Source organism: Polyergus mexicanus, unplaced genomic scaffold, assembly GCF_030449975.1.
Source record: "Polyergus mexicanus isolate NDT 795.1 unplaced genomic scaffold, iyPolMexi1.0 SCAF_6, whole genome shotgun sequence".
In the NCBI taxonomy this organism is placed as follows: Eukaryota; Metazoa; Arthropoda; class Insecta; order Hymenoptera; family Formicidae; genus Polyergus; species Polyergus mexicanus.
Window position 1 is genome coordinate 9,528,860 of NW_027223326.1, and position 16,649 is coordinate 9,545,508.

Consider the following 16,649-nt stretch of genomic DNA (forward strand, 5'->3'; position numbering starts at 1 on the left):
ATCTTGACATTTCTCACTAATACGAAAAAGTGCTTCTGGCGATTCTAGAATATAACATCAAGTAAAAAAACAAATAGAGATGAAGGAAGAATTTTCAGGAAGCAAAGATCATCGTAAATGATGAGAAACGTTTCCTGGAGATCATTATCGCTGATTATCAAATTTCTAATTAGCCGTTTCGCGTAAATGTCTAATGAAATCGTACAAAATGATATCAAGTTGTGCTAAAACGAGAAGCTACAATATACTTTACTTTTTTATCACTGCTATTCACACTAGATGTCACTATCTTGCACTCATAGTGGCACATGTATCATCGAAGCATACATGTGCTTAAACAATGTTATATACTACTGTATAATATATGTTATATATTAAATTACATAAACGTATATTCAAACTAATTTTACATTTAAACGAGAAAATAAAATAAACAAAGTGTTATCATTCTCTCTTTGGTTTTTTATTTTTATTATGAAAAAGTTGAGTTTTTTCATTAGATAAAAAAAATTTACGTTAATAATACACAAAAAGCTTATTAAAAATATATTTAAAATTTTTCAAAATCTCTCTCGTGTATCGGAACCGAAAAACTTCGCCATAAGTATAAAGTCCCTCAAACGTCAATCTTTATCGATCGTAGACTTTTAATTAACGAAAGGCGTTATCCTCCGCGATTATCATCATTAACGATCGAATCTCCGTAAAGGATATTATTGCGGGTTAACGACAATAGGACGTTATTTTCTAATTAGAAAGGCTTTAAAATTAATCGGACATCGCAAATGATAACGGATGATAAAGGGGAGGATACACCGTTCAAGACGCGTTCGTCTCAGGTGTTCGTTTCAGGTTCGTCCCGACAACGATCGACAGCTTCGCTCACGCAACAACTGTGACGTCGAGTGGTCGTGATCGCAGGGACAAATCCCTTCGCTGGCCGCAAATATTGATTTTCGACTTTCGAGGTTTCTGGAACAAGTCAGCCTTGACGCAGGCGCCCCTGCCAATGCAGCATGGCGTCGGTATCAAGCGTTGTTCGCCTGAACCATCGTCAAGATTTTCCGCAATTCTCGGCATAAAGCCAACGTACAAATTCCCGAGAATAGCTGCGCGAAAATGTGATCTACTCGATCATCGGATCGTCACTGCGATTAGTTTCGCGACGTACATGAAGCAAAGACCAGGTCCAACGAGATGAACGCGGATGTAAGCTTCGCTGTCACGTGCTTTCTGCTTATCGCGTTGATAACCCTCACGAGTGGTAAGTGTAAATTATATCAAATATATATATTTATCGGTCGGACGTTAGTTATGCGATCGTCGCTGAAAGCCACGGTTGTTTTTAGAAATATATTGAATTAAATTTACATAGTAAGATTTATTTTGGTTTAATTAAAATTGACAGAAAATCTAGTATGCGAATCTGAGAAGATACTTTTAGCACACAAGTTACAATTTTAGGATTATCTTTAATATAATTCTATTCGTGAAACGCTGCTTGCAATATTTATAATTTTATTAGAAAAGAAATCTTTTTTACTTTTTTTTGTAATCGAAAAATTTATACTATATCGCATAATATTGTACTTTACGTCCGATGTCAATTATAATAAATGAGAATTTTCAAAGTCGAATCAATCTACTAGATTAACTAGATGTCAATGTTACATTTCTGATGTATTTTCTTTATTCAAGTATTTATATCAAGTATTTTGTATTCTTAATACGATCTAGTAATAAGATTAAATTATAATTTTATTCGCTCTTTCCTAAATAACTATAAAATATATATATGTATAAATAAATAAGAGAGAATTTGTCTCGGATAATTACAATAAACTTACGAATTCGTGTAATCGATAATCCGTACCATGGGCATACAAGATTTACAGCGTGAAGTGAGAGTTGATAGGCATCTGAAAGAGATAATAAATCATGCATTTATTATATAATTTAATATTTTTTACGTTATAGTTTAAGTTTATATTTCAACATGCTATTTTTAAAATCAAGAACATTTTATCGATAGCATTTCTGCGGAGGCAAATCTAACACGTTCGCTTAAATTTTGACATAAATGCATAACGACATAAGTGCTTTTCTATATATATATGTATATAATATACGGTGTATTTATGATGAAAGCAGGTCAGCTATCGATGAAAGAGCATCGAACTCAGGCGGCTTCCGAAAAAGCTAACGATCTATGGTGCTACCAGTGCTTTACTATGGACAACGATGAGAAGTGTATCAATCTCACTGACAATACCGGCAATTCTAGCACTTTCAGACATAAATGTCTGGATGACAAAAGAATGTGCATGGTAAGGCTTGGCGTAATACGTTTTATAGTTTTGTTTTAATTTTTATGTAATATATTTAGCGCTAAATGTGGCAGTACGATCCTCGCGTCACGTTTATATTAAAATTGATCGTTATACGTTAACGTATTAACATATGTAAACTGTATATTCGCACGAAATATAATATTGCGTAGAAACGTGACACGCGTACCAAAGTGCTACGAGTATGTACTATAAACCAGATTGTAACGAATGGATGACGTGGCAAATTCATCCGCGCGCATTTAATATGAACCTGTCAAAACAATTTATATCATGTTACTTGTTTATCTAGGCGAATTAATATCTATTTGTTTACACACATCACATTCATAAGCGCTCATCTATCGTGTGGAAATTATTACGTACATGAGATACTCGAATAACGGTCTATCTATTTATCAGTTACGGTAATCTCGTTGAAATGTCAGATAATATATTTTAAATAGGATTAAATATCCGCAATTTTTATTGTTAACACAATAAAAAACAAATATGACGTGTAAGAAAAAGGAAATTATATTAGAGAAAAAATTATATTAGAGAAAGAGAGAAGAGAGACAATTATTATATATATATTATTATTTTTCGCTTACTTAAAAAGTTTTAGTTTTCAAAATATGCATTCAAATATTTCTTTGAAATTTCATAATTATTTTTTGATATTCATATACATCAAAAAATAATATACATGCTGCTTTTTATAATATTCGTTTTTTTTTTAAAAGAATCAATCGCACGCGAGTTTATAAAGTACATGGGATATCGACTAATTGGATTTCCTTTATGATTCGAATCCTTGTGTAAAATCGTAGTTGAATTTTTTTCTACTAAAACATATCTCTTTTTAAGAACTTTTAACAATATAAAATCGTCCAACCCCTATATTTATATATACATACATACATATAATGATAAAATAAACAATTTTTGTCATAAATATTAATAAATAATTTATATAATAATCTTACATTATTTTCGTAATAAATTACATATATTAGAGATTAGAAAAAAGAGGTCATGTATCGTCGAAAATCGAATACTTATTCAGAAAAAGATCTTATGTAAAAGATGTAAATATGTGTGATGCCAGTTTTATTATATCTGAATTAAACTCGCATTAAAAGATTGAATCTCGGCGTTACTTTCTTTTCTATCTGATAATAATTACGAATGAAATTTGCAGGTAAAACGATTTTCCTATACCTTGAGCACCGAGAATTCGACCTCTATGCCGCAAACATGGTCCGTGGAAAGGAACTGCACAAATAAGTGCGAACCAGGATGCATCGTGATCGGGGAACGCACCAAGCTCTATGCCTGTACCGATTGTTGCGAGACCTATCTGTGCAACAACGGTACTGGTACTGCCAACGACCTAACGATCAAAGAAATAGACCTTTTGCTGGCTCTTGTGCTCCAAGCTATCTTGACCGTTATCATGTATCCATCGTGACAGTATCAATAAAGCACCTACTTATAATTCCCCCTAGATCTAACATAAAATCCGGATAAAATCTAAAATATTCTGCGTGTCGCTTAATATTTGAGTAACGAAAAACAAAATCTAACGAAACGCAATCTAAAAATAAATTAATATTCTCGAATTTGGAGATTTATTCTTTGCAAAAATGTCAAAATCCGAAATTCCTCATTTTTTAACATCAAATTTAATAGTAACTCTAATCTTTATTTTAATCTTTAATTCGTGCAAGACTAAATATTTTCAATCATTTTTATATAACTGTTTTTCACACATAAGTCTATTTTAAATATATGTCATAAATATTTAATTATTTTGTTTCCGTTTTTTTTTTTTTTGGCGTCCACAATTATAAAGTTGAATTAAATCTGCATTGACATTATGAGATGAAGATACAATAATACACGATCACTAATTTAAATTTATCGACTGTAAATTGCGAGTATAACGTCATCTAGTGTTATGTAACGATACTTTAATTCAAACCCTTAAGAGTATCGACTGCGTACTAGCAAGATTAAAATTGTAATATAAATATTAAAAATATATAAAAAAAAGAAATTATAAAAAACGGATAAATAGTTAAAAAAATTTTTTTAAATTAGTTTTGAGACGATAGTCTCTTATAAAATAACCGACAGATTCAACGATATCGATTATTGGCCAATTTATTAATCGAGAACTAGATTAAATATAACAAAAAAAAAAAAAAAAAAATCCAGAATCTCAGAAGACAGTTTAATATACACTTTAATGTCTCTATCAATAATTTTTATATTGATAATATATTTTTCTATTCTTTAATTTATGTATTGATCTGTCATTTATTAAACGTTTTTAAATAATTTCAGCAATGCAATCTAAGCGATAATACTATTATATGCGCTCATCTTAATTTTCGTTTACTGTCACAACTTCGCGATTAATTTCGTGAAATTCATTTTCACGACTTGCAATCATCTTTTCGCAAAAAGATTGTAATTTACATCGACAATCTCTTGACGTAGCAATAAGACAAGTTACAATAAGTGCCGCTGACACACTACTCCTGCTGTACATATATTATAGTTCCTTTTACTCCTTCCGATCTTGTTTCTCTCTTCTTCCCCCTTCTCATCTACTAACATTGACCTTCACGCGTCCGTTCTCCACTATTCCGCAGCAGCCGTCGTCGTCCCGATACCTTTGTCGTACAAAATGAAATGAGAATTTATCACATGTGACAATGGCATTACTTAAAGCTATTTTCCCTAACACGTCGGTTCGCTCCTCGAATACCGGGAAAAATATGACACCAGAAAAAAACATTGCGCAATTGGCACGCACGTTGTGACCGCGCGTCCAAAGTAGCTGCTCGTTTGCTATATAAATATGTTAAAATCCTTTGGTAGTTCACGATTAATCGGTCGTAAAGTAAATTGAGTGCTATTTTCTCGCAGCACTACGTCGCAAATATATATTTAGTACTTTGTGTCTCAACAGTTTGAAAAGAAAGTCATAAAGCGTCTAATTGTAAGTATGGATTTATGCTTAACTAATACTATGATTACATCTATTTGAAATCAGGAGATATGTCTAGATAAATATTCCTTCTTTAAGTTATATCAATTCATAAAAGATCTCAAATCAATCATCAATTAATAAAGTTACACTGAAATCAATAGTAATGAACGACAGATGACAATGTATTTGTACATGTCACATATTTTTTTCTTTCAATTAAATATATTTAAAAATGGATTAACTCTCATATATATGAAAGCGCGTGCCTTCTTTCCTATCTCTCTATTAAAGTCTCTTTTAAAATAATATATTATCTATTTATTCTCACAATATTATATAATGATTTTTACGACAATTATATGATTATTATCATAAAATCTTGACGGAAATCTTCATCGATTTAATATCGAAAAATTCTCGCATATAATAGCAAAATATTGTGTTGCGATTGCGAAAACTGACCACACGTAACATTCGCAGCCAACAATGATAATCAGTGATGTCGTTATTTGAGTTTGTCTCCACTACCATCTCACACGCCTTTTGCGATAAACGCACACGTGGTATGGCGTGGCTGCGTCATCCGAAGAAACGGAAGAAAAAGGCGACAGTGATATTGCGAGGACAAAACATCGGCTAGACACTAGTCGGTCTGGTTATTTCCGACTTGTCAAACATCGGGAAAGACACGTCCGCGATCAGCCCGAACGGTCAGTCAGTGCGAAGAAATCTGTCAGGCCAGGATGCACACGTCGAGATTGTCCGCGATTCTCCTATTATGCCATACTTCGATCACCGTGACCTACCCGACGACGACGACGACGACGACGATGACGACTACGCTGACGAAAGTCGTACACGAAACAAACGCGCCGACAAAGTGCTGCGTTGCCGACTACGCGTTTGATGAGAATCTCGAATGCATCCACGTGGAACTGAACAAGTTCAACTACACCACGCACGATGCCTGGCAAACGATATCGTCCGAGCCTCTCCAACAGATTGTTACAATGTTCGCGTCCGTGCCTAGCTTGAGCTGCCGCGTCGACGACGCCAACACGAACCGTCATCCCGTGCGCGGCTACACGACGTTCCTCGAACCGAAAGATTATTGTATCGAGAATATGATCAACGGCACGATAGTGCTCATCAAGTGCTCAAGTGAGATGACTGTAAATAAGGAAAACTGGACGGAAATGATGACGGTGACGAAGACTACGATGATCATCACCGTAACAACCATCACCACCATGGCTAACATGACGAAGGAGGACAGAGAGCGAAACGTTCACCATAACAACAATCTGAGAACGGTCTTTTTCTGGGGCGCTCAGACCTATATGGATACCAACGTGGCCCACGTAATTCTCTGCATCATCGTAGTCGTAGTGTATCTATCCGTTCCGAAACTGGGCAAGAGCATCTATAATCGCGCGGTGCTGCGTCACAACATCTGCCTGCTGCTGCAGGGATGCATTCTGATGTTCCTCGGCTTCTGTGAACTGTGCAATTGTCCGATGAGCGATGACTTCGCCACGTTTCTATGGATAGTGTTGCAATACTTCACGAACGCCACTGTATTTTGGCTCAACGTGATCTGCTTCGACATGACACTGTCGATTACACGGTTTCGGTGGATGGTAGGATCCGGTCAGCAGACCAATCAGGAGGAGAACAAGCGACTTCTTGTCTACGGTATCTTTGCTTGGGGCGGCGCTCTCATCCCTGCCATCGTTGCTTTAATCCTGGAATTTTTCCACGGAATCCCGGACGATTTTCCGTTGAAACCGAATTATCGTCGGTACCGCGGCGGACCAAACTTGGTGGTAAACATCTACTTCTTCGGCATACCATTGTTGACGCTCTTTTGGAATAATGTGTTATTCGTGTTTACCACGTACAAGATCATACGGATACAACAGAGCACAGAGATAGCGACGAGGAATAACACCAACGCCCTCAAGAAGAAGTATTTCCTCTTCCTGCAGTTGTACCTGCTGATGGGCGCGCCCTGGTTCTTCGGCCTGCTCTTCGCCTGCCTAAACAAACTCGTGGTGCTCAAGATATGCCGGATGATATGGCCGATACTGTGGCTCCTGATGCTCGCTACCCACAAGAAGATGCGACAGAAGCTTGCGAGCAACTTGCGGTGCATCACAAAGAAACGAGAAGCTACCGCGACAAATTCGTAAAGATATCAACCTTAATTACTTTGCGCAAAATTAAAATCCGTGTTTTGAAAAAAAAAAAACGCGATAAACCAATATTCGTAGATCGCAATTAGAGCGTAGAAAATCACGAGATACCCGTCTATCGTCATCGTCGTTACGCAATTTTATGGCGACGACAAAGTTCCTCTTGTATCGTCGCGCTCGCGCGCTGCGAGCATTTGCATTTTTTCTTGCGCAAGCCGTAGGAAACCCCCCTATGGAGGAAAGAAAACAGAGAAAACAAAGCAAAGAATCAACGGTCGTCGCTACAATATCCGATGGGCGCGGGCTGAGCGATGAGTCGCGCCGCGGAAAAACTCGTGGCGTCGAGACGCGCGCGCGGCGGATAATAAAGGAGTCGCGGCGCGACGTCGTTTCCTGCCGGAGCATTTTAATTACCATATTCGCGACGCGCCGCCCACCCGTCTACTCACCCCCCTTTGCCTCGTACCTTTTTTTATGACATGTAGAATATTAATCCGTTAGTTGCACAACGCGGGCGATATATCAGAAGCGCGCGCTTTTACGCGGGCAATCTTTGGCGCCTCTAAAAAAATGCAATAAAAAATGCAGGAACGTGATTTCTTCCTGTCGAGAGAAGGAAGCGATCTTTCTTCACGCGCGCTGATAGATTAAAATATATGATCAAAATATACGAGATATATATATATTTTTTCTATAGTATATGTCAATTTTATGTCTACACCCACAGAAAAGATTTCCGGATCTAATGCTATTACTCTTCAATCTATCATAAAATAGGATCGATATAGCGACAATCATATTTATTATTGAAAAAGAAATATTTTAATCTTAAATGAAAAATTCTTAAATCTAGAATAAAATGCTATCCCGTTAATTTTCTCACAAAGATGAAGATGGAAATTTGTAGCAATCTAACATCAAGTTATTCTAAATGCAAGAATATATAAGCTTAGATTTGTATATGTTACTCTTGTCTCAAGATAGCAAGACAATCTTATTTAATTCGAGAGAGAAGAAAAGGATTTATTGATTTAATTTTAAAATTGTTTTATTTTTATACTGCATAAGGTTGTGATACGATTAAATATGTGAAGAATATTTTTTGTCTCGTTATCAGAAATCCTTTCTGAGAGTGTAGTATTAAAATAAAGAGAGATGCTATTCCCGCGCGCCACGACATGTAAATATCGTTGTTATTATAAAAATTCCGGTATCTAGTCAATAGAAGAATAAACAAATCGATTAATAAGTGTAAATAGTACTCGACGGAAATTACTTTGAATCGCGAAGCTCCCGACAGCGCAATAATGATCGCGTGGAATCGATAAGTGACGGCCTACGGCCAACGACTTATTAAAGACTATTGATTCAACGTCCTCCTGCGCGGTAAAAAAATAAAATAGAAGAGTGTATCATAGTTCTCTTAAGGCAATCGTGATACCACAAACAGGTATTTCTCAGAATGCGATAGAAAATATGACGTCGCTTGTATCGATATTTAAGGAGAGATAAAAAGATTATGATAATTAGCTTTTATAATATGTACTAGACTTAGTAAATTAGACATAGCAATTGTGTAATAATAGATGTAAATATCATTTGTACACCCTAATTTGCAATATTTTATTGTAAAAATAGAACAAACTGGATATTTCTAAAAAAAAAAAAAAAAAAAAAAAAAATTTAGTCAGCGTGGCTCTTTTATTTAAAATGCAAAAACACGATTTGGAAATAAATTTACCTCAAATCGTAAAAAAAAATACGCAACATTTTTTTTCCACTCGGAAAACCTATCGAAATGGAACATCCATGACAAACATTTAACTAAAACGAGATGTAAACGATTTGTAAAAATTAAATTAAAACATATATTTGAATTAATGATTTTTTATATGCCTGTATCTTTCTGATCGTAAAAAGATATATCCCAGATCTTTTTACATGTCACATCGTTTTTGATACATTGTATCATTGTTTATTTTTGATATTATCTTGCGCGGATTAACTTGCATTTCCTAAGATCAATGTCTGCAAAATTTGATAAGCATTTTATATCAATTTCTATATTATTAGAGTAATGATCTATACATATTTTAACGTATAAATACTCTTCTTGGGTTTTCTACATAAATGTATCTTAACTAGAAAAGCTTATAGTTTGCAAATCTTCGCAGTATACATATACGTAGCATGAGTCATCGCTTGGGTATCGCTGTCATAGATTGCATATTTATACCTCGCTATTGCATCACATGTGTGCAGATTCGCGCGTGTATGTTAGTTTGTGTTAAAACAAAAGCTAATTCATGTCAAAATATTTCAACATTCAATTTACTTTTTATATATTTCCGCCTCGTATCTCTGCAATTTTGCATGAATAATAAAAAAAAAACATTATACAAAACAGTAGTTTATAAAATTAATATACCCGAAAAATTATGTGAGAGGAGAGCAGTACTCTAAAATTCTCTTATCTAAGCGACGATCATCATGTCCAATTCGTTTTTTAAAGCCAAAAATGCTTTCCATCCCGCGGATCCGCCGCATGGCATGCAAAATTATGACATAGGCGCTTTAACGAGAGATCAGAAGCAAGCTTTAAATGAAATGAAAATGATTACTCGAAGGGAAAACGAAATTTATTTTAAATCACATCCGGAGGTCAAAGGTTTAATCACCATTTTACTAAGGTAAGTTTACACGTGCCACTAATACTTAAAAATTGATTCGAAAAATTTATCTCTCTATATATTTATACATTTAATTTGTTTATATATATATATATATATATATATATATATATATATATTTTTTTTTTTATTATAATATAATTATTTATAGTTGATGGATTGAAATTTAATTTGTATCCCAATTCTAAAGATAACTTGATAAAAATCGTCTGGAGTGCCAATTATAGTACTTAATATGCGACAGGGAATGTTCGTGATTAATGATACGTCATTAAAATCGTTCTCGCAGACACGTCCTATCGAAGCAGCCGCTCATCGATATTCCCGAGGTCGTAGGTACATTTTTCAACAGACCACGCCGTGAAATCGTCGCTGACCTTTTGGATTACTTGTCGTCTGTCGATAAACGACCGGATATAATAGACAGTCTTCGACAGGAATTATTTCGAGCGACTGATGTTGAGACACATAATAGCAACGATTCAAGCTCGCGATCCGATTACGACTCTTGCGACTGTAATCGAGAGAAGTCGTAATTTTTAATATACAAAATTTCAGTAATGCAAGGAGATATGTTTATACACATGCTCCCCTTTTTGTAGGATTTGAAATAAAATTTGTTCGATATATGCGTATATGTATAAAACTGATATACAATCTCTAATTTAAATTCGATTAATTATAATCCAATCAGATATGCTCGTTATAGATTCAATTAGGATTCAATTCGCTCGACTTTTATCAAGAAAATAACCTCTATGTAATTATAACTCTTAATAATAAATCGATTCAATACAATCCCGGATGCGATCTTTATAGAATAGTAATATATATTTTTCTCGCCTCTATTAATACTCCACTTGATCATCGAAATTTTATTCCAATCTGTCTGCTTACTCTAACGTTTGCTTTGCGTACGTCGATGTATGATTACGCATACGTATTTCGCGTACACGTTAATATCCTGCGACCGATTGACTAATTAATCTAAGCCTTACTTATTAAACCTTATTTATTAAACTGTCGAACAAGCGACAGCGCGAAAAACCATTTACTTGTAATTAATACGCGAGTGTAGGAAAAGCAATATAACCGCGTACAGATATATTAGATAAAAATGGAGTGTGAAAATGCGGTTACGCCCGAGTTACCTGACAATATCCAACGACAATATTTATCTGGTCGTGCTAACGACAGCGGTTATCTCGCAGGATAATATGATGGGCGGTTAGGACCGGTTATGGCGATCCCGATCGGCGCTAACCTCGATTAATTAAATTTTGTTACTTTATCTACAGGGTATTTCACACAACTGTTATTTTAATAGCAGATCAAAAGCCACGGCACGAGTAGCTTTCAAGGATTACGAATAAAACTTAAACGCGCGCGAACATTTCGAAAAGCTGAATAAAAAAGGTATTTATATCAAGATATTTATTATTAAATTTTAATAGATTGCGCAATAAATTGTGAATTATTTTCCTTGAGAAGAATTCAACTGCAAAATTTTTAGATGGAAAAATAAATAAATAGATCGCTTTTCAGAGACACTATGTATATTTTAATTGGAGCATCGATAAGACGAGAGAAAACGTGGAGCTAGTTAATCATTATTAAGAATCGGTTAAAGGCTGTCAATGCGATTTATCGATGCGAGAAAATTCGAGTCCAATAGACGTTTTTGTCGTCGTCGTTTGACTCGATCGGTCGCCGCTTAGCGTGATTAGTCGCGAGAACAAAATTAATGAAAAAAGCTATTATAACACCAATAGAAGCAACAATATATGCCACATCGCATTTTCCACGTACTTCCGTCGACGAGTTTCCAGTTATTTGAGCGCGAGGGGAGAGGAAGTGAACGATTATTCGAGCACTCGCTCGAATTCCCCGTACGAGTACTACACACAGCCTCCTTTTATTCGCCTATCTCTTGATACTACCACCTGCACATCGTGCCTTTCGATTGCGCTGTAAACACGGCGGCCAAGGTACTTTTCCTACTTTTTTGCAGGTGTCGCGCATCCTCGAGCTTTACGTTACGTAACTATGATATATTTGATAAATTTACATTACAGAGACCTCAAGTAGACGAATTTTATCAAAATCCGTGGGGAAATGATTATAATATATGTTCAGCGAATGCTTTTTCTCGATTGCGTTACAAATACAGCTGTCACGAGCAAATCCGTCAACAAAAGCGCGCGATAAGCATGAGTTAAAAAAGAAATAGATAAATTTTTAAAAAATTTTTATACCGCGTTTTTGTTAAATATTTTTTAATAAGAATAAGCCGATTTATTCAACAATCTGCTTTTATTACACAGTAATTCTTCGATAAAATTTATCGTGGAATATAAAATACGCGTGTGTTCATTGTAAAATACGTTTTTACGTAATTTACAAAACGTATTTATAAACGAACGATATTCATAATAAATTGCTGACTTTTTCGATACTAATATAAAATATTTTATCGTTAGGTACCGGTTGCCATTTCAAATATAAAACACTTTGAACGCAGAGCGCACGATACATATTTAAAACCATATCGAAAACAATAGGATAAATTCCGCAATTTTCACATTAATGTTTTAATTTTAAACGTTTATAAAGGTGTTTTTTTTTTTTCTTTTTTAAGCGTGCCTTTGATCGCTCGTAATTTGTGCAAAAAACGATGCAACATCGTCGAAGCCACCAAGATTCGATGTAGGAATATTTAATAAATTCATATCTATTTCAAGAAATTTTCTATCACGCGCGGTCGACGCTCGTCCACGTGCACGCATACAATACATATATGTACACGTGAGACGTCACGGTCGTACTCTCGCCGCGTGGTCGATGGGCATGATCCGCGACGGCCCGCCACCGGTGGGCCGGCCGCTTACATTAGACGCAACTTGAACAGAGTTGGCAGTATATGCTCGAGAACCCCCGGTGATAAACCGCTATCGGCGACAAAGATATTCGACGCGGAACTTCGGCCCCTCGCTGCAGCTCGCGTAATTATGTCCCTGCGAGGAGATCGGAAGAATCGATTTCATACAATGGACAATCCGACAATTCTCTCTACTTTATTTTCTTCCCCCATCCCTCCCCTCCCGCTCTCCTTTCTCCCTATCCCTAGCTTTAAAAGACGCGGGACATGCTTTATGAGACAGACGAAATGTGCGATTTTCTCTACCTCCCCCCCCCCCTCCCCAACTCGGATTCCCGGTTACTTTATTGCCAATTTGTTTATTCGCGTTACTGCGGGATTGAAACCGATTGTAATTTCGCTGCGTTGCGGATTTCGATGTTCGATATATGTAGACACACGGTAATGTCGATTTATTTCATTTGTCACACGAAGAACGTAGCAATTGCGCGAGAGCATGTTTTTCGAGGCGAGATTGAAACTTGAGCTTTAAAATTACAATTTCAGTTCGTTTTATATACAGAAATAGCTATTACAGAAGATATATAAGTATGTGCTCCGATTTAATAATCCACATCTGTCTTTTTATTTCGATTAATATCATAGCTTTAAAATATCTCTCACTAGATCTGTATTGGAAAAAATTATTGTTAGCTATAATTATTGACTCATTTCTTTTGTATAATCGTACTTGAATGCAGAGTGACAATACGTATATAACATTGTATTCTATAATTTAAATCCGTATAAATCTAAAAAAAAAAAAAAAACAAATAATAATAATAATAATAATTTGTGTCTTATAAATAATAAAAAGAGAAATATCTATTCTTTCTTGAAATAAGATAAATTGAACATTTATTTGTTTAACAATGCTTACAGTTCACGATCGTGTAAAATTCACGAAAATATTGAACGTTCTCATCGACTCGATGCACTGTAAATTTTTCGTCCTTCCCCCTCCCCTCCCCCCCCCCCACATCCCCACCCATCCCTCTCGGATTATGCTTAATCGCAGGCGATATTTATTCTCGATAATTTAATTTCTCGATAGTTCCACTTACTTTGATGATACTTGAAGCTCGGTCAGCACGGTGGAGGTTTCCCTTGTCACTCGCACACGTATACCTATACATACGTCACATGTTTGCATCACCGACGCGATGAGCTGAACACAATCGTTCGTCCCTTACTTCTCTTCGACACTCCCGATACAAAACACGCGCTCACTTGTAGACGATATTTATCCCCGTTGAGATGTCAGATCGTCCCTCGCGAGATTCGATCGCGATTAAATCTTTACCGGACGCGTCCCGGACGCCACGAATGACCGCGCGATAATACACACCGCGGTTAACTTCTCGACTTTCTGCGATTCTGCGAAGTCAGGGCTAGCCAACCGTGGTCCGATTCCGCGATTCCGAGTTCAATTCGAGCGTTAATTTCTGTTCATAGACGTGGTATATCTAGACCGAGTGTTGAGGAGTGGGGGCCAGGCTGCACGTAGAAAAGGATGTACTCTGTTTCGTGTCCCTTGCGTTCTCCCTCGCTCGCACGTAGCATAGCGTTCTCTTTCGCTTGGCTCCCCCCCCCCCCCACTCCTTAAATAAAGGCAAACGCTCGGTCTAGATATAATATGTCTATGTTTCTATTAAACGCGATATTACACGTGTATATACATATACCATATTGTCAGACCAACTCTTACGATAACCGGGACGAGACTGAAAAATTTTCGAAAAATAGAAGGAGGCCGTGTAGAAATGGTTCTCGGAAACATACCCTAGCTACTTTATTTGGTATAGGTAATACAAATGGCGCGGATATATACATGTATATATATAATAGAGTTGTGTGTGCGCTACTACTTCGTATTAAGTATGGATATATATCCTATTACATGCACACGGTCAATTTTGATGAAAACTGTAACGAGATAAGCGCGCTTTTAAAAGAGAGAAAAAATATAAGAGAAAGGGAGATGGAGAGAAAGAAATAGAGAGAGAGAGAGAGAGAGAGAGAGAGAGAGAGAGAGAGAGAGAGAGAGAGAGAGAGAGAGAGAGAGAGCGAAGCGAAGTGCAGCCGGACTCGCTTCCAAGAATTTTTCGATAACAGTTTCTTGCTTATTGCTAGTACCATTTCGACTATCGTAAAAATTAATTCGAATCTTTTTCATATAATATTTATATAATGCGCTTTATTCATCTAATATCTAATCTGTAATATCAACTATCAAGAGTGATATAAATTAATTTTTTAAATATCATAATGCGTTTATTAATAATTACCTAGAAGAGAAAGTTTATTATACGATATATTTGCATTTTGTATTCAATATATATATATATATATATATATATATATATATATATATATATATGTATGTATATATTCATTAATGCCGCGTTTATATTCGATACATGTACACGTCGCGTTTAATAGAAATTAGCTGGAATAGTCCATGTCGCAACAATATATATTCGATTCGTGTAATACAACCTCGGAATTCGGAATCGGACCAAAGTGTCTTATATCTCGCGGAACCGGAAATTAAGACATTCATCAGTCATTTCCGCGTTCGTCTATAACATGTTGCACGCGATTATTTGTAACATTCGAGACGTTCTTGTGGTCATAATAATCGCGATCGAACATTGTAAGTGTCAGAAGAACTCTGTGAAATATCACAGCCTTGTTAAACATATATTAATAAAATTAAGACAAACTATAAATTACCGAGAATAAATATTACGCAGTAAATATGTAGTGTCTGGAATGTCGAAAAAAAAGTATCGGCCGATTATTGTATTATGCCCAAGTATAGTACATTACGTCAATAGTGTGACAGTTTCATAAACACTGTGGGACCATATCAATCGTTGAGCTGTCACTTTGCTCTGATTATCATCATTAAAGTAAGTGTTAAAATTATGGAGACTATAATATCGCTAGGTAATAAGTAAGTATGCAATATTGAAAGTGCTTAAAAAAACATCGAGTGACTGTCGTATTATATACAAATATAGTATATCGAATTGATAGAATGAAAAGGTTAATTAAAGTAAAAATGTATTTCGTGCGGCTGAAAAACATTAATAAAGCAGTAAATGAGGATTCGCCGTTTTGATTTTTTTGAAATTTACTGAAATTTATATAGAAATCTATTTGAGATTATTATCGCTCTTATTCCCCTCTCCTTGTTCTTTTTCTTTCTCTAGAGGATCGATTCTTTCGAGCAGAATCAGTTTCTGCGCTTCAAAAAAATATGCGAGTTTAAAAAAAAGTCGATAAGAAGAAAATGATTTAAGGACAGAAAAATTAATTATTAAAGACGGGGATTTGCATGTTTCTAAATACAATCCTGCGATGTGCGCGCGCGTTTTCTTCCCATATCCCCGAGCTACGCACGAAAATGACCCGAAGATGGCCGATCGTAGTCGAAGACCCGCGTGATGCTTGAGAGAGTCGCGAGTCCAGGGTGTTTCGAACGCGGAGATAGAGCAAGAGAGTCGAATC

The 16,649-nt window shown here is 35.8% G+C and overlaps 3 protein-coding genes across 4 annotated transcripts in view; 2 read left to right on the plus strand and 1 right to left on the minus strand.

The window, feature by feature from the left end:
* Positions 1-14,532, minus strand: part of LOC138934041 (uncharacterized) — a 37,409-nt gene extending 22,877 nt beyond the window's left edge. Inside the window, exons 1-2 of the mRNA XM_070297418.1 lie at positions 14,198-14,532; positions 1,848-1,919 (exon numbers count right to left, since the gene is read on the minus strand). The gene's annotated coding sequence lies outside the window, so the exon portion shown is untranslated. The remainder of the gene's footprint in view (positions 1-1,847; positions 1,920-14,197) is intronic.
* LOC138934042 (uncharacterized) lies at positions 972-3,932 on the plus strand. Of its 2 annotated transcripts, none has more exons than XM_070297421.1 (3): positions 972-1,264; positions 2,149-2,327; positions 3,532-3,932. In XM_070297421.1, exons 1-3 carry the CDS (start codon positions 1,198-1,200, stop codon positions 3,799-3,801), a joined length of 516 nt encoding a protein of 171 aa, XP_070153522.1. In that variant the 5' UTR covers positions 972-1,197; the 3' UTR covers positions 3,802-3,932. The 2 variants fall into 2 exon arrangements, with proteins under 2 accessions (XP_070153522.1, XP_070153523.1); XM_070297422.1 differs by having other exon boundaries at positions 977-1,264; positions 2,152-2,327; positions 3,532-3,931.
* LOC138934200 (uncharacterized) lies at positions 6,023-8,152 on the plus strand. Its single transcript, XM_070297683.1, has one exon. The coding sequence runs from the start codon at positions 6,075-6,077 to the stop codon at positions 7,521-7,523; it is 1,449 nt and encodes a 482-aa protein (XP_070153784.1). The 5' UTR covers positions 6,023-6,074; the 3' UTR covers positions 7,524-8,152.
* Positions 14,533-16,649: the final 2,117 nt, after the last annotated feature.